Consider the following 27,519-nt stretch of genomic DNA (forward strand, 5'->3'; position numbering starts at 1 on the left):
TGTTTAGTAGAATTCACCAGAGAATCCATCTGAGCTTGCTTCTTTGTCTTTTGGAAAGTTATTAATTATTTATCTAATGTCTTTAATAAACATAGGACAATTCAGATTGTTTCTTCTTGTGTGAGTTTTGGCAAGTTGTGTCTTGAAAGGAATTGGTCCATTTAGGTTGTCAAATATGTGAACATAGAGGTGTTCATAGCATTCCTTTATTATTCTTTTAATGTTCATGGTATCTGTGGTGGTGTTCCTTCTTCGTTAGCCTTGCTAGAGGCTAATCAATTATAGTTAATCTTTTCAAAAAACCAGCCACTGATTTTGTTAATTTCTTGTACTGACTTTCTGTTTTCAATTATATTAATCTATGTTCTAATTCTTATCATTTCTTTTGCTTAATTTGAATTTAATTTGCTCTTCTTTTTCTTTTTTCCTAAGTGGAAGGTTAGATTACTGAAATTAGATGTTTCTTCTTTTCTAATATATGAATTAAATGCTATAACTGTCTCTTAAGCACTACTTTCACTGAATTCCACAAGTATTAATAAATTGTGTTTTTTATTTAGCTCAAAATATTGTGTAGTTTCTTTCAAAATTCTTCTTTTGTCCATGTTATTAAAAATATATTTTTTTAGTTTTAAACTGTATTTCTGTTATTACTTTCTAGGTTAGTCTCATTGTGGTCTGAGAGCAGACATTATATCATTTCTATTCTTTTAATTTGTTAAAATGTGTTTTATGGCTCAGAATGTGGTCTGTCTTGCTGAATGTTCCATGTCAACATGACAAAAATATGTATTCCGATATTGTTGAATGAAGTAGTATAGATGTTCATTATATTCATTTGATTGATGGGGTTGTTGAGTTCAATTATACCCTTACTGATTTTCTGCCTGTTAAATCTGTACATTTCTGACAGAGGGGTGTTAAGTCTCCAACTATGATTGTGGATTCATCTCTTATTTACTGCAGTTTTATCAGGCTTTCCCTCATATAATTTGATGCTGTTGTTAGGCACATACATGTTGAAGATTGTTGTCTTTCAGATGATTGATCCCTTTATAGTTATATAATGCTCTTTTTTATTCCTGATAACTTTCCTTGCATTAAAATCTGCTCGTTTTGAAATTTATATAGCTATTCCACTTTTGTTCTGATTCATGTTAGCATGGTATATTTTCTCCATCTTTTGATATATATGTATGACATATATGTATTTTTATATTTAAAGTGAGTTTCTTGCAGACATCTAGTTGTGTCTTGTTTTCTTGAAGTGCTCTGACAATCTCTATCTTGCAGCTGACGCATTTAGACCATTGATGTCCAAAGTGATTATGTAGTTGGATTAATATCTACCATATTTGCTACTGTTTTCTATTTGTTGCCTTTGTTCTTTGGTCCAGTTTTTATTTTCCACTCTTTTTCTACCTCTTGTGATTGCTATTGAACACTTTATAAAATTTTCTCTTCTTTCTTAGCCTATCAGTTAGACTTCTTTTCAATGTTTCTCCTGGCTATCCTAGAGATTGCAATATACATTTATAACTAATCCATGTCTACTTTCAAATAACACTATATTATGTCACAGGAAGTGTGAGCACCTTATAAACACAAAATATTCCTAATTTCCTCTGCCATTCCTTCTGTCATCACTTACACATAGTATATGTAAACATATATATGGTATATACATAAGCCTACATAATTGAACATATTGTCAGTATTACTTTAAACAAATGGTTATCTGTTAGATTAAAATAAGGGAAAAAACTTTTTTATTTTGCCTTCACTTACTCCTACTTCAATGATCTTCCTTTCTTTACATACATCTGAGTTTCTGACCTGTATTATTTTCCTTCCATCCCAAGGAATTATTTTAACATTTCTTGCAAGGCAGTTCTGCCCCCTCAATTTCTGTCTGAGAAAGACTTCATTCCTCATTCAACTTTAAAAGATGATTCACAGGGTACAGAATTCTAGGTTGGTAAGGGATGAAAATCAACAGTTTATTTAGCTCCACTCTCTTCCAGTATGCCTGGTTTCTGAGGAGAAGTTGGTTGTAGTTCTTATCTTTGTTCTTCTACAGATAAGTACAATGTAGGTAAGGTGCTGTTTCCCTCTGCTTCTTTCAGAATTTTATGTTTGATTTTCTGTAGTTTGCAAATGGCATGCCTAGACATAGGCTTTTGTTTTTGCATTTATCCTGCTTGCTGCTTTCTAAGCTTCCTGGTTCTGTGATTTGGTGTTGAACATTACTTTGGGGAAATACTTGGTCATTATTATTTCATATATTTCTTCTGTTTCTTTCTTCTGGTATTTCCATTATATGTATATTACACTTTTTTTTGTAGTTGTGCCACAGTCCTTGGATATTCATTCTTTTGTTTTTTCAAGTCTTTGTTTTCGTTTCTTTTAGTTTTTGAAAGTTTCTGTTGATATATCCTCAGAGATATTTTCTTCAGCCATACCTAGTCTATTGTAAACCCATCAAGGACACTATTCTTTTGGTTACAGTGTTTTTTATTTCTAGCATTTTTTAAGAAATAACGTGGGGAAAGGATATGAACAGACATTTCTCAAAAGAAGACATTCATACAGCCAACAGACACATGAAAAAACGCTCATCATCACTCGCCATCAGAGAAATGCAAATCAAAACCACAATGAGATACCATCTCACACCAGTTAGAATGGCCATCATTAAAAAATCAGGAAACAACCGGTGTTGGAGAGGATGTGGAGAAATAGGAACACTTTTACACTGTTGGTGGGATTGTGAACTAGTTCAACCATTATGGAAAACAGTATGGCGATTCCTCAAGGATCTAGAACTAGATGTACCATATGACCCAGCCATCCCGCTACTGGGTATATACCCAAAGGATTATAAATTATTCTACTACAAAGACACATGCACACGTATGTTTATTGTGGCACTATTCACAATAGCAAAGACTTGGAATCAACCCAAATGTCCATCTGTGACAGACTGGATTAAGAAAATGTGGCACATATACACCATGGAATACTATGCAGCCATAAAAAAGGATGAGTTTGCATCCTTTGTAGGGACATGGATGCAGCTGGAGACCATCATTCTTAGCAAACTATCACAAGAAGAGAAAACCAAACACCGCATGTTCTCACTCATAGGTGGGAACTGAACAATGAGATCACTTGGACTCGGGAAGGGGAACATCACACACTGGGGCCTATCATGGGGAGAGGGGAGAGGGGAGGGATTGCATTGGGGAGTTATACCTGATATAAATGATGAATTGATGGGTGCTGACGAGTTGATGGGCGCAGCACACCAACATGGCACAAGTATACATATGTAACAAACCTGCACGTTATGCACATGTACCCTAGAACTTAAAGTATAATAAAAAAAAAAAAGAAAAGAAAATAAATTCCTTTTTTTTCCTTAAAAAAAAAAAAAAGAAATAACAATAGACTTGGAACTAACCCAAATGCCCATCTCTGTGTTTACATTGCCCACCTATTCTTGCATTCTGTCTACTTTATTCATTAGGGCACTTAGCATATTAACCGTAGTTATTTTAAACTTTCTTTCTAATAATTCCAACATCCTTGCCATATCTGATTCTGGTTTTGATGCTTCTTTTGCCTCTTCAACTTGTGGATTTTTTTTTTTTTTTTTTTTTTTACCTTTAATATGTTTTGTAACATTTTCTTGATAGCCAGATATGATGAACCAGGAAAAAGGAACTGCTTTGTATGGGCTTTTAGTAATGTGCTGCTATGCTTTAGGGGCAGGAGAAAACATTCTATAGTCCCTTGCTTAGGTCTCAATTTTTTAGTGAGCCTGTGTTCCTGGACTGTGAACTTCACAAGTGCTTTTCAGTTTCTCCCCTATCCCTTTAGGTGAGACATGACAGCTAGAGTAGGCTGGAACTGGGTATTTCCTTTTCTGGGGTCAATTAGGTTCTGATCATATTCCAGAAAGTTAGGCTCTGGTTCTGGAGTTTCTTCTGGGGTCAGTTCTGGTTAAGAAGAGTATAGTTCTCTAGCATATTGTAAAATAATTCTTTCTTCTTGCCTTCCTCTCCCCTTCCCTACCAAAAGCATGAGGAAATTTTTGTCTGATGTTTGCTGTAAGAACTTGGTTGAACTCCTCAAGGTAAAAGTCACAAAAGTGTAGCAGCTCCCATGTAACTGAATCCCCCTTGGAGTTTTTAACTCTCAGGCTCTCTGTTTCATTTTTCCTCCTTTAAGAGTATTATGTCTTCTATCACTCTGATTGTTTTTAGATCTTTCTTCGTCTTTGACTTTTAGCTATTGGCCCCTTATATACCTACCTTTTTGTTTTTGCTTTTAATTCTGCTTAGGTTTAACAGAGCTCCTTTGAATCTGTTGTTTAAGTGCTTTTGATAATCTTGGAAATTAACTGGCCAACATTTTACCTATTAAAGCTTTTAGCACCTCCCTTTCTCACTCTCCTATTCTTCTCTAATATTTTTACACAGATTTTAGACCTTCTTTTTACCATGTTTCATAGGTCTTTTACATACTTTTTGTATTTATTAATCTGTTCATTTTTTCTATGTTTCATTCTGGATATTTTATATTATCCTATCTTACCGTTTACTAATACTCTTTCATTGTCTCATCTACTGTTACACACATATATTTTTGTTGTTGTTGTTGTTTGAGATGGAGTTTTGCTTTTGTTGCCCAGGCTGGAGTGCAATGGCGCAATCTCGGCTCATTAAAACCTCCGCCTTCCAGGTTCAAGTGATTCTCGTGCCTCAGCCTCCCAAGTAGCTGGGATTAAGGCACGTGCCACCATGCCTGGCTTTTTTTTTTTTTGGTATTTTTAGCAGATATGGGGTTTCTCCATGTTGGTCAGGCTGGTCTCGAACTCCCGACCTCAGGTGATCTGCCCACCTCAGTCTCCCAAAGTGCTGGGATTAGAGGCATGAGCTACTGCACTCAGCTATATTGGGTTCTTGACTTTATTATGTTAGATTTTCTCTGGTTAAATTATCCACCTCATCATTTATTTTCTTGAATGTATTTATCTTTTTCTATGTCCATGTCTAATGGTTCCAACATATGGCACATCTGTGTGTAAAAAATTGGGGCAATGCTTTGAAGCTCTTTCTGAGATCCTTTTTAGAGGAATTTTCTTTCTCTTTCTATTAGGTACTTCTGAAGTATAGTCTTCAGGAAAACTATAGTTGACCCTTGACCAACATGGGGGATAGGGAAGCCATCCCCCTCATGCAATCATTCTTTGACTCCAGCAATCCCATTACTGGGTATATACCCAAAGGATTATAAATCATGCTACTATAAAGACACATGCACATGTATGTTTATTGCAGCACTATTCACAATAACAAAGACTTGGAACTAACCCAAATGTCCATCAATGATAGACTGGATAAAGAAAATGTGGCATATATACACCATGGAATACTATGCAGCCATAAAAAAAGGATGAGTTCACGTCCTTTGCAGGGACATGGATGAAGCTGGAAACCATCATTCTCAGCAAACTAACACTGGAACAGAAAACCAAACACCACAAGTTCTCACTCATAAGTGAGAGTTGAATGATGAGAACACATGGACACAGGGAGGGGAATACCACACACCAGGGCCTGTTGGGGTGTGGGGTGCTAGGGGAGGAATAGCATTAGGAGAAATATCTGATGTAGATGACAGATTGATGGGTGCAGCAAACCACCATGGCATGTGTATACCTATGTAACAAATCTGCACATTCTGTGCATGTATCCCAGAACTTAAAGTATAATAAAAAATTGCATATAAATTTTGACTCCTCAAATACTTAACTACTAATAGCCTTCTGTTGACTGGAAGCCTTAACAATAATATAAGCAGTCTAGTAACCCATATTTTATATATTATGTGGATGATATACTGCATTCTTACAATAAGCTAGAGAAAAGAAAATGTTATTCAAAAAATCACAAGGGAGATAAATTATACTTATTCATTAAGTGAAAGTGGATCATCAAAAGGGTTTTTATTCTGATGGTCTTCACATTGAGTAGGCTGAAGAAGAGGAGGGATGGATCTTGCCATCTCAGGAGTGGCAGAAGTGGCAGAGGTGGAGAAGGTAGAGAGGAGGAAGGAGAGGCAGGCACACTGGTGGAACTTAATGGAAATGCATCATAATTTCTGACTTTTTGCTTGTTTCATTTCTCTAAAAATATTTCTATACAGTACCAATACTTCTTCCACTATTTGCATCAGTTTCATTGCCTGTATCATAGAAGGGTCCATGTCATAAAAGAAGTCAAAAGCAGTTTTGAATAATTGGAATCCTTCTGCCACATTATCTAATGTCAATTTGTTTTCTGGCACTGCTTCTTCTGTCTTCTTTTTCATAGTTTGGCATGGTTTAGAAGCACTCATCTTTATCAAGTCATATTCTGTTAATTCCTCTGCTGTGGTGCCTATTACCACTTGAATTTCTCTAAGATTCACAAAATCTTTGAACACTTCACCCCCTACTTTTTTTGACATATCTATAACTTCTTTCATGATTTTCTTGACTGGCTCTGCTATAAATCCTGTGAAGTCATGCACATATAGACACAGTTTTCTTCAGCAGGAATGTATTATTTTGAGCTTGATGGTTTTCATCGGTTTTTCTATAACAAGGATGGCATAGTCAATGGTGTAATCCTTTTAGACTTATGTTACATTCTAACTACCAGGTTTCTCTGTCATAGCATTGACAATCTTTTCAATAGAGTAGCATGTGTAATGAGCCTTAAAGGTTCCTATGACCCTCAGTCTAGAGGACAAATTAGAGATGCTGTGTTTGGAGGCAAGTGGACCACTTTGACACCTCCAATATTAAACTCACAGGGCTCTGGATGAGCAGGGGTATAGTCCAATATCAAAAGAACTTGAAAAGGCAGTCCCTTACTGGCAAGGTACTTCCTGACTTCAAGGACAAAACATTGATGAAACCAATCCAGAAAAGGGATCCTACTGTCCAGGCCTTCTTGTTGTATAATCAGAAGACTGGAAGCGGGTGCTTATCTTTTCCCTTTGTTGGCCTAAAGAAAGAAACTGAAGCATAAAACATAATTTCAAACTTGAACTAAAATGGGAAGAGCTTCCCAGAAGACTCACACCCAAGCAACCCTGGATATGTGCTCCATGTAGCCTTTATTATAGTAGGTTTTCAAGGGCAAACAAGGGGAACAAGGAGTGGGCTAATACAAAGTTGTTTGTCAGGAATTCTTCATGGGTTCACAAAAATAGCATTTGCTAGTGATTGTTGTACACTGTTGAACGCTAGGGTATGATTTGTGGTGTGCAGTGTGTGGGATTGTTAGGTTAGTTTATAGCTATTTGTGTCATCGGTCAGTCTAGAGTCCACATAGCATGCAGCTTCAAGTGATGATTACTCAGCTCAATGGGGAAGTTGGACAAAATTGGTGTCTCATTTCTATGCCTCCCTAGGCCTGATAATTTAGAGGAGATGCATATTCCTCAGATAAAATTTTTATTTTCTTTTTTACCTTCAAGGTTCAGCAGATAGCAGTTTTATAGGTAAGGGCAATCCTGATCATAAACCTGACTGAACTTGCATAAAACAGTAGAATTAGCCTATCCCTTCCTGCTTTAAATCCAGGTGCTCTCTTCTTTTCCTTACTAATAAATTTCTTTTGTGGATATTCTGGAATAGGGCACTTTCATCTGCATTAAGAACTTGGTCAGGCAGATAGCCTTTCCCCTCAATGATTTTCTTAATGGCATTTAAGAACTCATCTGCAGTCTGTTTGTCAGCAGAAGCTCCTCCTGTTGTCTTGACATTTTAAAAGTCAAACCTCTTTCTCAAATTATCAAACCATCCCTTGCCGGTATTAAATTTTCCAGTTTTAGATCCTTCATCTTCTTTTTGCTTTAAGTTGTCACATACAATGACTTTGCTTTATCTCAAATCATATTAGAGTTTATAGGTATGCCTTTCCTATTATGCAACCCTGCACCCATATAAAGCTGCATTTTCAATACAGATACACGATAATACAAGATAAATAGGCACTTCACAAAAAGGACAAGGATTTTGTGCCTGCTAGCATAGCTGCTGTAAGAGCTTCATGAATTTCCTTCATGAAGGAAAAATAAAAAAATTATTTTTTAACAGTGGTCCTTACACTGGATTCATTTATCTTGAAATGGTGGGCAATCACAGCTTTAGACCCCAATCTGTGGTACATATCAAGTGACCCAAACTTTTCTTGTAATGCCAGGACATTTCTATGCTTCTTGGGAGCACTTTCAGCACTACTAGTGGCACTTTGTATGAGTCCCATAGTATTATTTAAGGTTTATGGTATAGCATGAAACACAACAAAAATGTCCACGTGAGAGATCACTTTTTACTGTGGTAAGAAGTTTATGAGAGAGACAAACTGTGCACATGGAGATGATTAGTATGGCATGGCATTTTAAATGGAGACTTGGATACTCACAACAGGAGCTCACTGCATTTGCAAAAGAAGGTAGTTAGAAAGTTATTATAGTAGTACAGTACTACTACAGTTAATTGTATGCAGTTATCACTTACTACTGTATCTTTATATTTATTTACATTTCCTTAGACTGAAAATGACACTGTGTATAGTGAGTGTGTGCACAAATTTTGATAAATTTTAACTTTTTATGTTAGATTTGTATATATCTTATGGTAGTAAAGGACAAAATAGATTAGTATCTACATATATTTTATGTATTCTTGACATACCTAACTTTATTTTTCTAAGCTACTTGGTTCATCTGCAAGTTATTTCCAATTGTTGCACATCTCCGATATATTTTCAGTGTATTTATTGAAAAAATATCTGTGTATAAGTGGACCCATACAGTTCAAACCTATGTTGTTCAAGGGTCAACTGTAATTGGAATTCTGAGGTCTTTAGTAGGACCATTTTTCCTGGCTGGCTCGGATTCCTAATTGTTGTCTCCCCAACTGATAAGACAACTGAAGTCCATCTAAGCTTCTCAGAGTCTTAGCTGTCACTTTGTATTTGCTTTCTCAGTGTTTTGGCCCTACAAGTTCTGTAAGTTAGCAAACACCTCAAAGGGAACAATGCCATGGAATGTCAAGTTTAAGAATATAAAACTAACCTCATTTTGCTTCTTTATTGCTCCAGAAAGTTTCAGCTTTTCTTTGATGTCCTCAAACATTTGTGTGTGTGTGTGTGTGTGTGTGGTAGCGGTGGTGGTAGTGGTGGTGGTGGAGATAGTGGAACAGGTGTGGGGTATTTTATCCAGCCTTCCTGGTAGCTTTCTGGCATCAGATTTATCTATACCAATCTATGCCACTATTCCTGGAAGTAGAGAACTCCCAGCTTGGTTTCTAAAAGAGTGATTTTCCTCATGTGCATTCAAAAATACTCATTGTCTGCTTCATAAAATGACATGGATCTGGATATGCACATAGTCACTAATGGGACAATGCTGGTCTTTCATAACTCCTCATTACAAGAACAGAACAAGCTCTCACTCAGTACTTCTGCACTTTTAAATCAACAGGTGTCCTTGGTAATAAACAAGAATTGATGAAAAATCACCGTGAGAATTTATATTCATCTTTAATGGCTTAATTAAGCAGCATTTTAAATTGCCATTCAATGCTGTTAGTCCCTGATTTCATATGCTACACTTGGCCAAGAAGAGGATATATCACTGGAAATCACAGATAATCGAACATCTCTTTTGGGTCACTAGTTTCAAGCTTTCTCTCCAAACTTTCTTTATTCTTAACCAGAAATTTTACTGTCTATAATATATTCATATTCCGGGGAATACACAAACACATATGGAAATTCCCAAAGACAAATGGGAAAAAAGAAGTTAAAAAAGCAGGGACTATAAAAAACTTATAAATGAAACATTATCTCTAGTGTAAAGAATTTTTTTAATTGGCAACTATGTGCCAGGAACTTCAGATATATTTTAAATCCTTTCAACAGCCCTGTGAGGAAGGTATTATATCCATTTACACATTAGGAAACCCACCCAGTGAGGTTACGAAACTTGATGAGAGGCATCCAGCCAGGGGGTGGCATTCCTAGGTAAACCAAGTAAAGAACTTCCTATCATTAGTAGTAAGATTACAACCATTTCTTTTTATTCCCTTTGAAAAAAAAGAAAGTCAAGAAGATCACCTATCAAGGTTTTGAGCAGATTAAAAAGGCAGCCTTTCAACACTGATTTTTGAACTTTATTTGTAGCTGAAATTTTTATTGAGATAATTTTAGTTTCACAGGAAGCTGTGAGAGATACCAACGGGGAGATCCCATGTACTCTTTACCTATTTTCCTCTGATGGGATCGTCTTACAAAATTATATTACAATATCACAACTAGGTTAATGAGAATATACTCATTTTATTCATATTGTTTATGCTCACTGTGCTTTACTTGTGTGTGTGCGTGTGTGTGTGTGTGATTTAGTGCTGTTCACTTGTATTACATGTGTAGGTTCATATATCCACCACTACAGGTGAAATACAGAACAGTTCCATCACCCCAAGGATCCCTCCTGTGACTCTGTTATAAGCACACAAATCTCTCTTCTACTTTCCCTCCCAGGTCCCTAACCCCGACAACATTTGGTATGTTCTCTGTTCCTAAAATTTTATCATTTCAAGAATGTTACAAAAGTGAAATAATATTGTATATAGTCTTTTGGCACAGGCTTTGTTTTTCTCAGTGTAATTTCCTGGAAATTCATCCTAGTTGTTGCATATATCAATAGTTTTATTTCTTTTTATTGCTGACTAGTATTCTATTTAAGGATTTCCCACAGTTTGTTTAACCATTCACCCATTTAAGGATATCTGGGCTGCTCCCAGTTTTTGACTTTCGTAAATAAAACTGCTGCTGATATTCTTGTATAGGTTTTTATATCAACATACATTCATTTTTCTGGAATAATGCCCAATAGTGCATATATTGGGCCATACAGTAAACTACATGTTTAGTTTTATAAAAAACTGCCAAACTGCTTTCCGGAATGGCTATATCATTTTACATTCCCCCAGAAATGTGTGAGAGATTTAGCGTCTCCATATCCTTACCAGTATTTGGTGTTGTCACTGTTTTTATTTTAGTTATTCTGTCATGTGTGTAGTAGTATCTTATTATGGCTTTAAGTTGCATTTCCCTGATAGCTAATAATGTTGTTTTTTTCATGCTTTTTGTACTTATTTTCATTCTCCTGGGGTTTGCATTATTAGTGATTGAAATAATAAAAGTGAACTTGATTTTTTAAAAATCCATCCTCATCTTCTCTCTTCCAGTGAGATTGTAGTTCCTCTTGACTAAATTCTTAATCCCAACCTCAGGGAATCATCACTAAGTTTTCTTATTCAAAACTGCAATTATCATAAATATGCTATAATGGATATTGCATTTATACCTTTCCTAGGAAAACTCTTCTAATATGACAAATTTCAAACATACAGCAAAGGAAACAGTATAATTAACTTTCATGTACTTGTCACCCCCAGCTTTACCCAAATTTTGCCAATATTATTTCATCGATTTTTCTATAATTGTCATTATCATCATTACTTGACAGAGCATTTTTAAGCAAATCCTCATGTCATATCATTTCACCCACAAATTAATACTTTTCCTGACAAGGTCAAATCATGAGATTCCCAAGATTAAGGGACATAAGTTGGTTGCGGAACAAAGTTTCAAAATGCTTTCTATTTTTATTATTAAAATTAGTGCTTACAAACTATGACCTATTTGGCAGATGAACTTCTTAGACTGTTTTAGTAATTTTTAAAAATATAATTGCTCTTTTTCTGGGCTAGATTTACAGGTTGTATACATATTGGTAGATTGATAGATCGTTTTGTGCTATGGTCTTGTTAAATGAAAAAAAATTTCCTTATTAATTGGATACTCATATGAAATAAACAAATGGATGTATTCCATGTATACAACAGGTATGTTTTCATTTTTCCCTTCTAACCATATAAAGTAGTTTCGTTTATGCCAGAGTTAATTTTTATAAACATGTTCGGCTTTAACACCGGCTCAGATGTCCTTGGAACATTTCTGCTTCTCCATGATATTACAGATGACAATGAGGTCATTTCACAATTGCTTCTTCTCTGAAAAACACAGCTGGCTCAGTTTGGTCAGCAGCATTCTCATTGCTGCATTTCCTGAGTCACCAGAATATTTCAATTGACCCCTTCAGAACAGATTGTATCTATGTAATATCCTTCCACAATAAAACATCTATAATCAAATGACTACAATAGCCACTGAGTGGTATGGCTTTCACCCTGGGCCGGAATCATTCTATTTCATATCCTTTTAATAACTCTATTATTTCCCTGAAACTTTAAAGTTGAGATTTTCTCAAATCAAGTATAAGTGATGTTTGATTTTTGTCCTCTAACCACTTCTTACCAGAGTTCTGCCTTGTGGCTGAATTCTTTTTGTAATTTTTCACAGCTGATAAGTTAGTTGATTTCCACATTGTTTTGAGGGCTTTTTTTTTTGGTTGGTTGGTTTTTATTGTCGAGTCACTTTAGCTTCTTTTTACACACGCTTACACATTTTATTGAACAACCTGTGGCAAATGCAAGGATGTGCTGAACAGAGGCAAGTAAGAAATATTAATATAACTTCAAGACCCTTTAAAATAACCTCTCATGGCACTCATCCTTTTTCTTCACAAAAAGAAAACTCAACACAATTATAAGTTAACTGTTAAGTGTGATTATGTGATTAAGAGCTATTTCTCTCCACTAGACTCTAAGCTCCATGAGGGTGAGACAATACGCTTTCTTATTGCCATATCCCTAGCATCTAGTACACTGCTGGCTCATAGCAGGCACTTATGTCAGTTAGCAAATTGCTGACCTCCGGCTCCAAATTCACCCTTCATTGCTTTGTCCAAGATAATACAGATGAAGCCTGCAAATATGACTTCTTTGCCAACTGACACTATATTAAGCTTTGTGAATAGAAGGTGCTGGAGAGACACTGGAAGAGGAAGAAGAGCTTTATCCTCCTAGTTCTGGTATGCTTCTCTTTCCAGGATCCTGCAGCACACATAGCTTCCCCAGTACCCAATAATCACAGCAAAATTGGCTTTTCGCATTCCTGGCTCCTGCAGTTTGTGGCAGGCTATGGGGCCCAGCAGCCAGCTACATCCCTCAGCATTCTCTCAGGTGTCTGTGCAGTAGAATGCCCCAGATGAGACACCTCCCTGTTAACAGCTTCCCTAGCACCTCTTCAGGTGGCTTTGTGGCACCAGGAGAAGCATGGCTCCACCTCTGTGACAGCTTCCTGTTGCACCCCAGAAGCAGATTTCGAGAAAGTTCTGTTGGCATAGAATCACGTTGACTTCTCTGCCATCCAGTGAGCCACAGCCATGCACTTTTGAACAAGGTCTGGATCTCAGCCTTAGAGGCCTGTTCCTTGGATGCTCTATTTCAACCCTAAGTGTAGTGGTTACTCCTTATAGCTGTTATTCTCATGTTGCTTAGAAATTGCTTTACTTCTTAATAGTCAATTATGCATTCCTCCAATTTCCTGTTATAGTTAACCATTCTTTATTTTAAACTTTCCCTGTTCAACTCACCATGTACTTTCTGTCTCCTGATTGGACTCTGACAAGACTGCTCAATACATATCTTTTAAAAGGAAGTAAAGAAGGAAAAAAGAAAGGAAGGGGGAAAAGAAATAGCGACAGAGAGAGACCTTAACTATCCCTGGTATCTCTGGGCCAGTTGTGCTTGTTTGCTGTTATTATTTGGAGTTAAGATATTTAGAAAGACAAACTGAATTTTGTCTAAATATGATTCTGTGCCACTGAATTATTAGTTCATATTCTCTTTACTCACTCTTTCACTAAAAAGTTATTGAGCATCTATTATTTGCCAAGCATATACAAATAGATTTTTTGGAAAATGAAAGAATTGATACATTTACAAAGAGAATTCAGACTATAAAGCCAGTAGAAATTTCCTTGATTTTAGGAATGCTAGATTCCAGAACTGTCTTCAAATTAGACTACCCGACACCTCTCCTCTTTCTCTCCCCCTCAATTCCTACCAGTAAATAAATGAACATCATGGTGTATACCTTAAATATATGTAATACAATTTAACTTAAATGAATGAATAAATAGGCCATTTAATTCCTGTTTCTTAAAATCTCATTGTCATGAAATGGTGCTTAGTGTCTAAATTAAATTCCGCATCCTCTTCTTCTTTCCCTTTGGACCTGGGCATTCTTTAGTTATAAACAGCAGTTCTCTAAATTCTTGTTAAATCACTCTTTTAACTTCTCTTCTGCAAGTTAAATATTCCATGGCATTTTATTCTTTCCCCATAGTTGTATTCTTTTTAATTATTTGTCTTCCTGTGCTTTGTCCAATTTGATCACATTCATCCTAAATGGCATTGTTCACTTCAACAATCTCATATGGAGTTTCATACTACTGACTTAACAGCTATTAAGTACCTCCTCAGATGCACTGGCCTTCTATACTTTGTTTATATATCTAAGTATCTATACCATGTTAAATATCTTTAATTACAACATTAAAAGTTTTTCTTTTTCTTTTCTTGAGACAGGGTTTCACTTTGTCACTGGAGGGCAGTGGTGTGATCTCAGCTCACTGTGGCCTTGACCTCCTGGGCTCAAGCCATCTTCCTACCTCAACCCCCAAAGTAGCTGGGACTACAGGTGTGTGTCACCATGCCCAGCTGATTTTTTTTTTTTTTTTTTTTTTGTATTTGGGGTAGAGATGGGGTTTCACCATGTCTTGCCCAAGCTGGTTTCAAACTCTTGAGCTCAAGCTATCCACCTGCCTCGGCCTCCCAAAGTGCTAAGATTATAGGCATGCACCACTGCACCCACCTCAATATTTAAAATTTTTCACAGATAAACTTTTCTTTTTCTTTGAGATGGAGTTTCACTCTTTTTGCCCAGGCTTGAGTGTAATGGCGTGATCTCAGCTCACTGCAACCTCTGCCTCCCAGGTTCAAGTGATTCTCCTGCCTTAGCCTCCCAAGTAGCTGGGATTACAGGCATGAACCACGCCCACCTAATTTTGTATTTTTAGTAGAGACGGGGTTTTGCCATGTTGGTAAGGCTAGTCTCGAACTCCTGACCTCAGGTGATCCACCTACCTTGGCCTCCCAAAGTGCTGGGATTACAGGCAAAACTTTTATATACCTGAGATAGAAACTGTGTGTATGGAAAAGATGGGAGTGAGGGGAAAAGGTTAGGAGGACACAGAGACAAACCTGGAAGGCAAATCATGATGGAAAGTTTCCACAATGAACACTTGGACTGCTGGAGGAACCATTTTTATGCACTTATTTACATACACACTAATATAATTACCAACTCTTATTTGTGAAAGAGGTCCCTCATTTCCTATGCAATCAGTGCTGTATGTTATAGAATGTAATGACAAGATGTTTCTTTAAAATATTCTTAAACATTATGTCAATTCAGAAAGGCCTGAGAGGACTCCCTGCAATTCACTGATTTTAGCAAAGATAAACAATTTTCCACATTTTATCACCTTTGATTTTTTTGAGATGCATCTCACAAATGGTGGCACACTACAATTGTCTTGGTGCCCTTGGCCTCTGGTTGCCCTACTGTTCCAGAGGGGGAGCTGAGGCAGGCACCAGCTCCCCACACCTCCACCCTTCTCCTGACCTGATCCTCACCCTGACCCTGTCTCTGACCACTTGATCCCTCCTGTCTCTGAAAAACTCCTGGATTTCAAATGCACAGATTTCAAGACTGGTCAATTTTCTTGGGTGATTAACTGCTTGCAATGCCTATTAGCTGCACAAGGCATCCATTAATGACTCTTGGGCAGGAAGTAATTGGTGAACTCACCTGGGACTGAGGAGAAGTCTAAAAAATCTTAGTATCTACACAATAAAATTTCTAAGTGATAAGAAAGCAAACAAAATCATAGTGCATTTAAAAATTGATGCTGTCTTAACATTTAAAAAAATACAATAATAACAAATGTTTCATATAAAGTGTGTCTTGCTGAACCCTAATGCCTTCTCACTCCAACCCCAACTCCAACCCACTCCATGGGCTCCAGTGCCATGACCAGTTTTCCTCTTTCCACGGATCCTGTTTTTCCTGTTGGAGGAAACTATTAAATCTCACTGAGTATTCCTCTATGTCACCTGTAACATTTACTTTGATGATGTAAATATTGAGATGGAGCAGGGACCCCTCTTTGAGGCCTGATGGGCCCACAGAAAATAGAAATAAAAGAAAACCTAGAGTCCCTTCGAGGAAAATCCCAGGCACCTAGCTATCCTTGAGAAGTAGCTAGCCTTATGAGCAACCTGTTAAGCAAAAAGGTAACTATAGCTTAAAACAGCCAAAGAAGTGAGAGCAATGAAATATTTGGTTCCCTATAGAAACTCAAGAGAACATCTTAATTTATGTCCCTGAGTTGTTTTGCAGAAACCCAGATACCCAACAAATGGAAAATGCTCTTTGCTGGCACACAGACCTCAGACATTAGGGAACTCAGGGCTGAACTCTGACCAATGTTCTTCATTCTGAATTTCTTCCTGAGGGGCCTGGAGGAAGTCAGGCCCATAGGCCAGAGCTTAACACTTTTTTTCTACTGACCCCAAGTTTTTAAGCAAAGCTTAATCAATTGCAAATCAGAAAATCTTTGAATCCATCTATGACCTATGGGCCCTGCTTCAAGATGTCCTTTTTAGGCTACACCAATATACAGCCTCCATGTATTGACTTATGACTTCACCTGTAACCGCTGTCATCATGTCTTTAAAAACCCTTACATGTAAGTCATTAAAAAGTTTGGGTCTTAAGCATGAGCTGCCTAATTCTCCTTGCTTGCTGCCCTGCAATAAATACCACACTTTTTCAGCTGCATATCCCAATATCAGTGTTTGGCTTTGCTGTGTCAAGCAGGTAACTCATGTTCAGTTTGGTAACAATCTCAGCTTTATTTCTGGGGCTCAACTGAATTAGTCTGAAGTACAACTCTGACTTTGAACATGGGTAAAGGTTAATTGCAAAGAAACAATTTCAGAAAGTTGCTCAGCCACAAAGATAAAGCAAAGTCTCTCATTCCCTCTGGTTGATGTCAGGTGAGCATGCTTACCTACATAGAACCTTTCATGTAAGCACATCTGGTAATTACAAGTCTTCCACAGGGACATTTTGCCTGGTGGGTGGCATCATCCTTTTTACTTGACAACTACTCATTGCCTTATAAACTGGGTTGTGTAAAAGAACTGTGAGGGCAGAGGGAACAAAATTTGAATATTTGTTCCATTAGGTTTAGAGAATTTGGATTCTGTTTTATAGCTTACCAAACAGCCACAAATCTAGTTCTATTCAGGGGATTTAATTCACATCTCATTAACTACCTTGACAAAATCCAACATTAGCCCTGAAAAGCTAATGTGATTAAAGAACTGACAGACATTACTTTTTTCCAACTAATCAAGTTAATTTTAATGGAGGTAATAATGTCTCCCTGGCAGGTTATTACGAGAATCAAATAAGCTAGCTAGCATATTTTGGGTGCTTTATAAATTACGAAGTGTTAAACATGTGACCACTGCAGGTCTCTTTATTCCTGTGTTATGCCCTCCATATTCCACCTCTTGTTTTTCTTTCCTTACCTCTGCCTAAGGTCTTACCTAATTATTTAGCTGAGGGAACTCCTCTAAGTCTGGTGTACTATGACCCATGTTTTCAACCAGCAAATTGATTCAATAAATATTGACAGAGCAATTACAGAAACAGTTTGGAGAGGTGAGTACTCCAACCCCAAGAATGCAAAATGAGAGAAGCTACCTTCTATCCCCACATCAAGACAGAGGGTCTTCCAAGGGAACATCAAGGTTTTATATGCCAGCTTCTGGAACCATCTGATTCCCTCTTAAAAACTTTAAAGGGCAAGAGATAGAATACCTGGTGCTTAGGAGTGAGCCAAAAACAAAAAAATGGCTGTGTTGGGCATTTGGGATCCTGTAGTTTGTCAGCAGAAATAAGGGTGTTTCCAACATACACACTGTCGGCCATGCAAGAGTCAGGGTAGAGTTTCCTGAGGCCCTTTTCCACTGGACCATACAGAGTAGCTCCCCATGAGGGGTGATAATGACCACAATCAAACACATTTGTTTCCCATAGACAAAGGAGTTACCAATTAGTTATCTGGAGTGGTGTAGGCATCATGCTCATGGAAGCTGCTGTGTGATCCACAAGGGACATTTGGATGATTTTACACAGATGTGTCTAACTTTATGGAGGCAGGATCTTCAAATATGTCACATAGATGCGCACTCAGATCACAAATACTTATTGGTATTTATACTTAAATCCACTTTGATATTCAGTATTGTCTCCAGTGGGAAGGCAGTGTAGACATTAAATAAAAGGACAGGAACAATAAACAATTCTGTCACCAAAGTAATATGACGGCACAGCATTTTTAAAAGATGTCAGTTTTATAGCCAGATATTTTAATTACATCTTATAGAACCACAGTGGAAAACAGCGTATTCTCCCCTATTTTACAGATGGAGGATCTGAATATAAGCTTAAGAAACTCAAGATCACACCCTGAGAAAAGGGAGGGAGGTAGTGCCAAAGAAACCCACCTAATGATTAAATCTTTGCTTATACTTCCATTGAAATAACATCTCAAACTTGTGCTGAATATACTGAGATTGGAAGAGAATGAACCTCTACCCATAACTTCCCTACTCACTGTAAATACCCAGAAATGCTCTTGTGTTCTCTGGGACCAGGTGCAAGCAGTTTTGCTCATATTCTGCATAACTTCTCTAGGAGACCAGGTCCCTCTCAGAACTCAAGAATTATGGCATGCATGTTGAGTCATGCCTGTATTCCCAGCACTATGGGCGACTCAGGCAGGAGGATCACTTGAGACCAGGAGCTCCAGGCAAGCCTGGGTAGCATAGTGACACTCCGTTTCTACAAAAAATAAATTAGTCAAGTGTGGTAGTGCACACCTATAGTTCCAGGTACTCAGGAAGCTAAAGTGGAAGAATCACTTGAGCCCAGGAGGCCAAGGCTGCAGTGAGCCGTGATTGTGCCACTGCACTCCAAACTAAGTGACAGAGTGAGACACCGTGGTGAAAAAGAATTACAAAAGCTGTATGATTTCACTGTGCTTACAGGTGACAAAAAGTCTGCTCAAGCAAAAAGGAGATTTATAAACTCTATCCAGGCATGGCTGGAAGGAAGTTGGCCTTAGGCACTTCCAGAACCATCTATCCAAATACCACCAGAATACCCCCACTGACACACTTCCTGTACAGCTCCACGTTTTGTGTATCAGTTTCTTTCTCTCCAGCTGGAGCTCAGCTAGGTGTGTGCATGTGTGTAGCAGAGAAATGGGGTACTGGTGTCAGATTCACATTCTTATGGCTTCATAGCCCAAGAGGAGTAAGAAAGATGACTTCTCATCTGTTTTTAAATGCTGGAGAAATAAACTGGTACATCCTTGGTCATATGCACAACCCTGGATATAACCACTGTTGACTGAGGAGAGCTACCAGAAGTAGCAAATCCTAGGGACATCCCCACCCCTTTGTTACCACACAGATGCTGAGCAGACTAGCACTAGAGCCACTTCAAAATGGAAATAAACTCACAGCACTAGGCAACTAATGTGTACAGTAAAGGAAAATGTTACACAAAAAGCGAACAAGGATTCACCCATGAAGCCTTGGATAAATGATTTTTCCAACATAGCAGGTTCTGACAAGGAGCAAGTTGTGAAACTCAATGTTCATTTGATCTTTCTAGAAGAACAATATCTTTTCTCTGGTAAGATAAAAAGAAAAGCAACAACTTGACTAGAAGTCGTGATGTGTGCTGACTTTATTGTTAGCTATCCTGACAATCTGTTGCATTATTCCCACATTTAGCAATGCCATTCCCAAGTGAAATAAAGGACAATCACACTGATCTATATCACTTTGGAATATTTATTATATTCCTTAATGCATTTCTTAACATGTATAGCACTCTTTAATCAAGAATATAAAGTCATCTACTTAGAATCACAATATCTTAAAGATGCATACTGGAATGATAAGCAAGTTTGAAGATGTAACTATCAACAATTCTTTTCAAAATCATATCAATATATTACTCTCATGAAACTTGCACATTCTAAGAAAGGTCATTCTTCCCCCCAGTACTGGGAAGGTATGCATTTAAGCACATGGCCAGCCAGAAAGGCTATTTTATATATGGTGTGTGTTACTTATTAAAAGCCTGTCCTTTCTCTAATATTGTACATTACACAATTGTAGCTACACCTGAAGACAAGTGAGTTTCAATGACCACCATCACCTAAAAACATGAATAAATTTCTATATTTAGGACCAGAGGAATGATATATTGTACTGTACTATGCCTACCTCTGTCCAGAGACCAGCTGTCTCACTTGTTCTTCAGGGTGTCTAGACTTCTTACCCATCTATTATCCGGGATGCTTCTGAAGTTACTCCCATGGGCCCCTGTCTGGTATTGAGAATACCTCTAAGGAAGTCTCTTTCAAACCTCATCTACCCACCATGTTTATCCCCTGACACTAAAAAGTTCACTGACTTCAAATCCCTAGACTTGTCCATCATTATTTTCCCTAGTTGGACAAGGCTGAATTAAAGAGACTTTGTTAAAGGAAGTAGCCTTGGCAGAAGAAAAATCATTGCTCTGTAGAAGTGTCATTCAATATTTAAAATCTTTTCCGAACCAAAACGAGAGCCTGAAAGTAAAGCACCTTTTATTTTTTAACTCTGCTGTCACTGCTACTAAGGATTCATGGTAAATTATCCTGCAGCCCTTCTTGGCTCGAGAGGAGGTACAGTACAAGTAGCCCACAGGGTCTCAATAACAGAAATATTCTCAAGGACCCTTGAGAATACAAAGGAATACTGGACTGTTTTAAAATGAGAAAACAGAAGAATCAGTTTCTTCTGTTCCTATTCCTATAATATGCCTTAGTCTTTGAAAAGCACAGACAGATAGTTGGTTTGAACTAATTATTTCTCCCTGCTCTCCCCCACAAGAGACATTCCTGCTTGCCTTCTTGGGCATTTCTTTAAAAGCAGTATGGCAAGAAGGGGGATGCTCTAGAAGATGTAATCATAAAATCTGAAGCCCCAAAAGAAAAGTCAGAGGAGGTTGAAGAAAAAACAATCATGACAGCAACTCTCCTAACCACAAAATCACATGTGTTATCTTTCTTTCAGGATTAATAATTAATAGTTAAGAGGAAGGCCACATCAATTTCTAGGGCCCTTCTTGGGGAAAGGTTCATATAATTTAGCATACATACCATATTCAGTGAAAATGCATTAAATATAATTACCTATTATAAAGACAACCTTCTCAGCACTTAACAAATGAGATAATTATAAATGCTCCTTTTGCTTTTTATTAACATGTCACAGCATGCCTAGAGAACAGTTTATATGGATGCATAAAGTCTGAAACCCTAGAAGAAAACTAATCAAAAACCACCTGTTAAATACACAATTATGATTACTGGTGTCCTTTCAATTAAATCCTATGTGTTTAAAATGAAAAACACGCAGCCTGGTACAAATATTCACGTTTCAATTTGCGATCTGCTGCATTGGCATGAGTTTTGGTGAAACCTGGTAAAAGAGGAAAAAAAATCAAGTTATGAAAAACTGCATGATATAAATCTCTGTCCTTTTAATTTCCAAATTTCAATCATGTAGGAAACAAGCAGCCTTGCCATAGACATTCCCTGGAGTTTCCATATGATTTTCTACCCTGAAACACTGAGACAGAACAGTTCTGTTTACATTTTGGGTATTTCATAGTTCTCAACCTTCTTGTATTAGCTCCTAAATTAAGGATGAACAAGGCTGGCAACAAGGAGCAGGTGGAAAAGGAGCAGAGGAAAACAAAGGATCCCAATAACCAAGCCCCCTGTCAGATCAATCACTGATCTCGGAGACTGATGCCTCTGAGACTTCATTTAAGACACAGTACAGGCCGGGCGCGGTGGCTCAAGCCTGTAATCCCAGCACTTTGGGAGGCCGAGACAGGCGGATCACGAGGTCGGGAGATTGAGACCATCCTGGCGAACACGGTGAAACCCCGTCTCTACTAAAAAATACAAAAAACTAGCCGGGCGAGGTGGCGGGTGCCTGTAGTCCCAGCTACTCCGGAGGCTGAGGCAGGAGAATGGCGGGAACCCGGGAGGCGGAGCTTGCAGTGAGCTGAGATCTGGCCACTGCACTCCAGCCTGGGCGACAGAGCGAGACTCCGTCTCAATAAAAAAAAAAAAAAAAAGACACAGTACAAACCCCAAGTCTCCAAGACCTCAAAAGAGATCCAGCCAATTCATAATATTGTTGAAAGAAGCTTTATGTAGTCTTTCAATTACCTAAATACATATTAATTAAGAGACATATGATCAATGATAAATCTTACCGGAAATTTCATAATCAGAACAGAAATGATACAAAGGCAATAAGAGGATTCCAGGTTATTAAAATATGGAAGTTAGAGCATTAAAACAATCAAATGTTGATTATAATTATGTTCAGTGTATAAAATAGTCAATGCTTTCCTGCAAATCTTCAAGCAGAGAAAAGTGATAATGAATGTATATTTAAGGTAGAGCTGGTTGCAGGAGAACCATAAATATAAGTGGTCAGTTTAACTGTGACAGATTTTTCAAAGTGTGGTACCAGGTTCAGATTCCTTAATTCAACATGGCAAATACTGATTGGGTTCTAGTTAGTAACAGTCCCCATGGAAAGAAGGAAATACCAAAACTTGGTGCTTTGTGAAATTCTCAAAGATGTGGCAAGTGAAATGAGCCCAATTAGCATTTTACCTTCCAGAATAAACAATATCTTCTTAAATTGATAAATGAACAAATGAATGAATAAGTAGATAATTAAGTTTCAAAGAACTAGAAGGGAGGTTCCTGATAGTTAAATCAGTATTAAAAACTGAAAGAACAGGCAATCATTTGGCTTTCATTAGGTTAAACAGTTTTAGTTCATTTATAAATAATGTCTGCATTAGCTCTTCATAATTAACTCTTTATGGTATCAAGAGTTAATGTCCTGTCTTCCATTTTTCTACTGAAGTACTAAACCAGAATGGCAAAAAGGTCTACTAAAAGAATAAATAAGAATAAACAAGAATAAAAAAGTTCAGCACGACTTGGTATATAGCTTAGGGTAAATGAGAATGCATTATGACTTATTTCCAAGAGTAGACATAGAGACAAACAGAATAAGTAGACAAAAAGTAATATCACACGTATACACAGATCTTCAACTCTACTAAGAATAACATTTAGTATTTAGATAAGTATGTCTCACAGTTCATTTTCTTTCTTTTTTTTAAACAACAGAGCATCTGTGGAAATAACTTAGTGAAACTTCATTTTTTTCCTTTTTTTTTTTTTGAGACGGAGTTTCGCTCTTATTGCCCAGGCTGCAGTGCAATGGCGCAATCTTGGCTCACCGCAACTGCCACTTCCCGGGTTCAAGCGATTTTCCTGCCTTAGCCTCCTGAGTAGCTGGGATTACAGGCAGGCACCACCATGCCCAGCTAGTTTTTGTATTTTTAGTAGAGACGGGGTTTCTCCATGTTGGCAAGGCTGGTCTTGAACTCCTGACCTTAGGTGATCCACCTGCCTTGGCCTCCCAAAGTGCTGGGATTACAGGCATGAGCCACCGTGCCTAGCCCAATTTAGTGAAACTTTTTTTTACTACAAATTATTTTCTATAGATGCTTCACAGCACTTCCTTGAAAAAGAAACTGGACACATTAATTTTTTTAACTAAACATCTGATCCTTTTCCTTGTTATGTCAGCCCTATTTTGAGCTCTTAATGTCATTTACATTCTCAATGTGAAAAATGACATCAAAAATAACGCTTTATATAGACTGACTTTGCCTGCTTTTTAATGAAAAACATCTACTAAATCACCATTTCTCATTCTGTTCTCCCAGTCTCATCAACACTGTCAATTCATGCAAGCCAAAGGAGCTTATTCTGCCAACGTGATCTACAGGCTAAGCACAAGGTGACATGATTTAGGTATAGAAGATAAGCCAATGATTTGTCTTCCCAGTGCATTAATATCCCAAAAGTATATTGCTTAACTCTGGTAGAATGCCAGGTCATAGTAGATACTGAAAGTATAAATTTATTCGATTTGGCAAGGAATGTCTGCAGCTGGCCTCTTTCAGATTCCACTGCAAACATATTAACAAGCAATGCTTTTACTAGTTTTTGTTTGTTTGTTTGTTTGTTTTGTCACTGGTTTGTTAGGGTATATTCCTGCCTGGAGAATAAGGCCAAGGCTCTTGGGAGCAAGAACTATAAATTAGTTCTATTTTATCCACATTTTACAGCTCAATATGGAACATACATTGGGTGTATGACTAGTGATGTCTGGAAGTTTATTCTATCACATAATGTTTAAATATGGATTACACTTTAATTTTTTAAGTTAAAAAGATAAAATTAAAGAAATACTGTTCAAAAGAGGTCCACAGACACATGGTTTATAAAAACACCTATTTTACACAGCTTAAGCATTCATCAGAAAAGAAACAACCCAAATAACCAATTGAAAGTTGATATTTTCAATGACAAAACCATTTATTAAGCCACAATTACTTTTGCATCAACCTAATACTTTGGCCCCATCAACTAATTGGCATACTGAATGCTGTAAGTATAGCCAAAAAATGAAGAAATTTGACATATTCATTAGCTTGTCACAGCTTTAATATGACATCATTTTGACTCTTTAAATATTTGGGAGACAGACTTCTTACAAAATCTGAGGACAGTGGGAGAAAAATAAGCCAAAGGATTCCTTAGTTGTGAAAATGTTGGGCCCTAGTAGCATAAAAGACAGAAGACTACATCAAACTTAAAAACTTCCATGTGTCAAAGAAAACAAACTTGTGGAATGGAAAAGAATATTCAAAAGTCATATCTGATAAGAGATTAGCATCCAGAATATATGAGAAACTTTGACAACATCACCAGAGAAATGCAAATCAAAACCACAATGTGATATCACCTCACACCCATTAGGATGGCCACTATTAAACAGAAGATAACTGTTGGCAAAGATATGGAGAAATTAGAACCCCTGTGCACCAATAGTGGGAATGTAAAATGGGGCAACCATTGTGAAAAACAGTATGGCAGTTCCACAAAAAATTAATAATAGAATTATCATATGATCCAGCAATCCAAATTCTGAATTATATATCTAAAAAATTTCAAAGCAGAATCTCAAAAAGATACTTGCACATCCATGTTCTTTGCAGCATGATTCACAGTAGCCAAGAGGTGGAAGCAGCCCAAATGTCTACCAACAGATGAGTGGGTAATGAAAGTGTGGTATATATGCACAAAGAAATATTATACAGCTTTAAAAAGAAAATCCTGTCATAGATGCTACAACAAAGATGAACCCTGAATACATTATGCTAAGCAAAACAAGCCAGTCACAAAAGGGCAAATATTTATGATTCCATGCATATGAGATATCTAGAACAGTCAAAATGATAGAAACAGAAAGCAAAAACAGTGGTTGCCAAAGGCTGTGGAATTAAGTGTTCAATGAATAGTTTCAGTTATAAAAGTAGATATCCAATATCATTTTGTCATCATCAGATTGTGTAGCAATGGAAATGCACTGCAGTAATTGATTTTGTAATAGGATCAGGTGATTTACTAGCTTTACAGTTTCAGATGCAAGTTATAAAAGTGCTAGAGATCTGTTGTATAACAATGTGAATATACTTAATATTACTGAATTGTACACTTAAAAATGGTTAAGATGGTCAATTTTTTAAAAGTTTTTACCACAGTTATTTAAACATAGGAAAGCATTACTGAACAGCATCACGAGCACTTGTAGAGCATGAACATATGTACACAGCTCTACCAATAGCGCTGGGGACAGGGGAGCCTTTATTCCCCACTTCTCATATTCCATTCCATGCGGAAGGACACCTATCTATTCGTGTAACTACCCTGGTCTCTGGTGGGCCCCTTATTGATGTAGTTAAATGATTATTTGGGCAGAGGAACCTTAACATGTGAAACTCAGCCTGACTCTTACTCTTCATTGAGGTCTTCACCCAGAAAGCAATGCTCTGTTTTGCTCTCAGCCATGTGGACGGAAGCTTAGCAATGAAGGCTCCCCTTGTGTAGGAGGCCTGGGTTTCTCTGGTGTTGCCTATATTTGGAAGCCGAAGCCTCTGTATTTGTGGGGTTCACATTTGGGAAGCCTGCTGCGGCTGTACCCTCAGGCCACATCCCTCACTCTAGCCTGTATAATAGTAATACTTTTACCTCTACCTGCTCAGCTCCCTTCTCTCAAGGGATTCAGCACTCAATCCCCAAGAAACAGCAAAGTCCCTATCTTGATAGCATCCACATTTTGAGGGAGAGTAATCATATGGCTGGCTTCTCTAGCTGTAAACAGCTCCTGACTAGAATCTCATTTTGGGTGTGTGCTGAAAGTTCCAGAAATATAATCAATATTTGCATTTCTACAACAAAATTTCCACAGCCTCTACCAAGTTCCAGATATATGATGACCTTCAAGATACTGCCCTCTGATGGAAAACTCCAACTTTCAATTGATACAAAATCATGAACAAAACTGTGACAGTCATTACAGATTTTTTAAAGAAGCTGTTTTGAGGGGTTGCCCAAGATGGCCGAATAAGAACACCTCCAGTCTCCAGCTCCCAGCACGAGCGACACAGAAGATGGGTGATTTCTGCATTTTCAACTGAGGTACTGGGTTCATCTCACTGGGGCATGTCGGACAGTCGATGCTGGTTCGTGGGTGCAGCCCGACCAGCGAGAGCTGAAGCAGGGCGAGGCATTGCCTCACCTAGGAAATGCAAGGGGGAAGGGAATTCCTTTTCCTAGCAAAGGGAAATTGAGACACACAACACCTGGAAAATTGGGTAACTCCCACCCTAATACTGCACTTTATCAATGGTCTTAGCAAATGGCACTGCAGGAGATATACCACACCTGGCCCAGAGGGGCCCACACCCATGGAGCCTCCCTCATTGCTAGGACAGCAGTCTGAGATCTAACTGCAAGGTGGCAGCAAGGCTGGGAGAGGGGTACCTGCCACTGCTGAGGCTTAAGTAGGTAAACAAAGCCACTGGGAAGCTCAAACTGGGTGGAGCCCACCACAGCTCAAGGATGCCTGCCAACCTCTGTAGACTCCACCTCTAGGGACACGGCATAGCTAAACAAAAAGCATCAGAAACCGCAGCGGATGTAAATGTCCCTGTCTGACAGCTTTGAAGAGAGCAGTGGTTCTCCCAGCGCGGAGGTTGAGATCTGAGAAGGGACAGACTGCCTGCTCAAGTGGGTCCCTGACCCCTGAGTAGCCTAACTGGGAGACAT

General features: G+C 37.8%; 1 protein-coding gene across 2 annotated transcripts in view; it reads right to left on the bottom strand.

Annotated features, from left to right (window-relative positions):
* Positions 1–20,023: 20,023 nt before the first annotated feature.
* The window catches only part of OXCT1 (3-oxoacid CoA transferase 1), a 138,387-nt gene continuing 130,891 nt past the window's right edge, over positions 20,024–27,519 (bottom strand). For both annotated transcript variants that reach the window (XM_011954462.1, XM_011954461.1), the window contains one exon: positions 20,024–21,718. In XM_011954462.1, the coding sequence (XP_011809852.1) occupies positions 21,677–21,718 (42 nt within the window). In that variant the 3' untranslated portion in view covers positions 20,024–21,676. The remainder of the gene's footprint in view (positions 21,719–27,519) is intronic.

The sequence above is a fragment of the Colobus angolensis genome, unplaced genomic scaffold (genome assembly GCF_000951035.1).
Source record: "Colobus angolensis palliatus isolate OR3802 unplaced genomic scaffold, Cang.pa_1.0 Scaffold383, whole genome shotgun sequence".
Taxonomy (NCBI): domain Eukaryota; kingdom Metazoa; phylum Chordata; class Mammalia; order Primates; family Cercopithecidae; genus Colobus; species Colobus angolensis.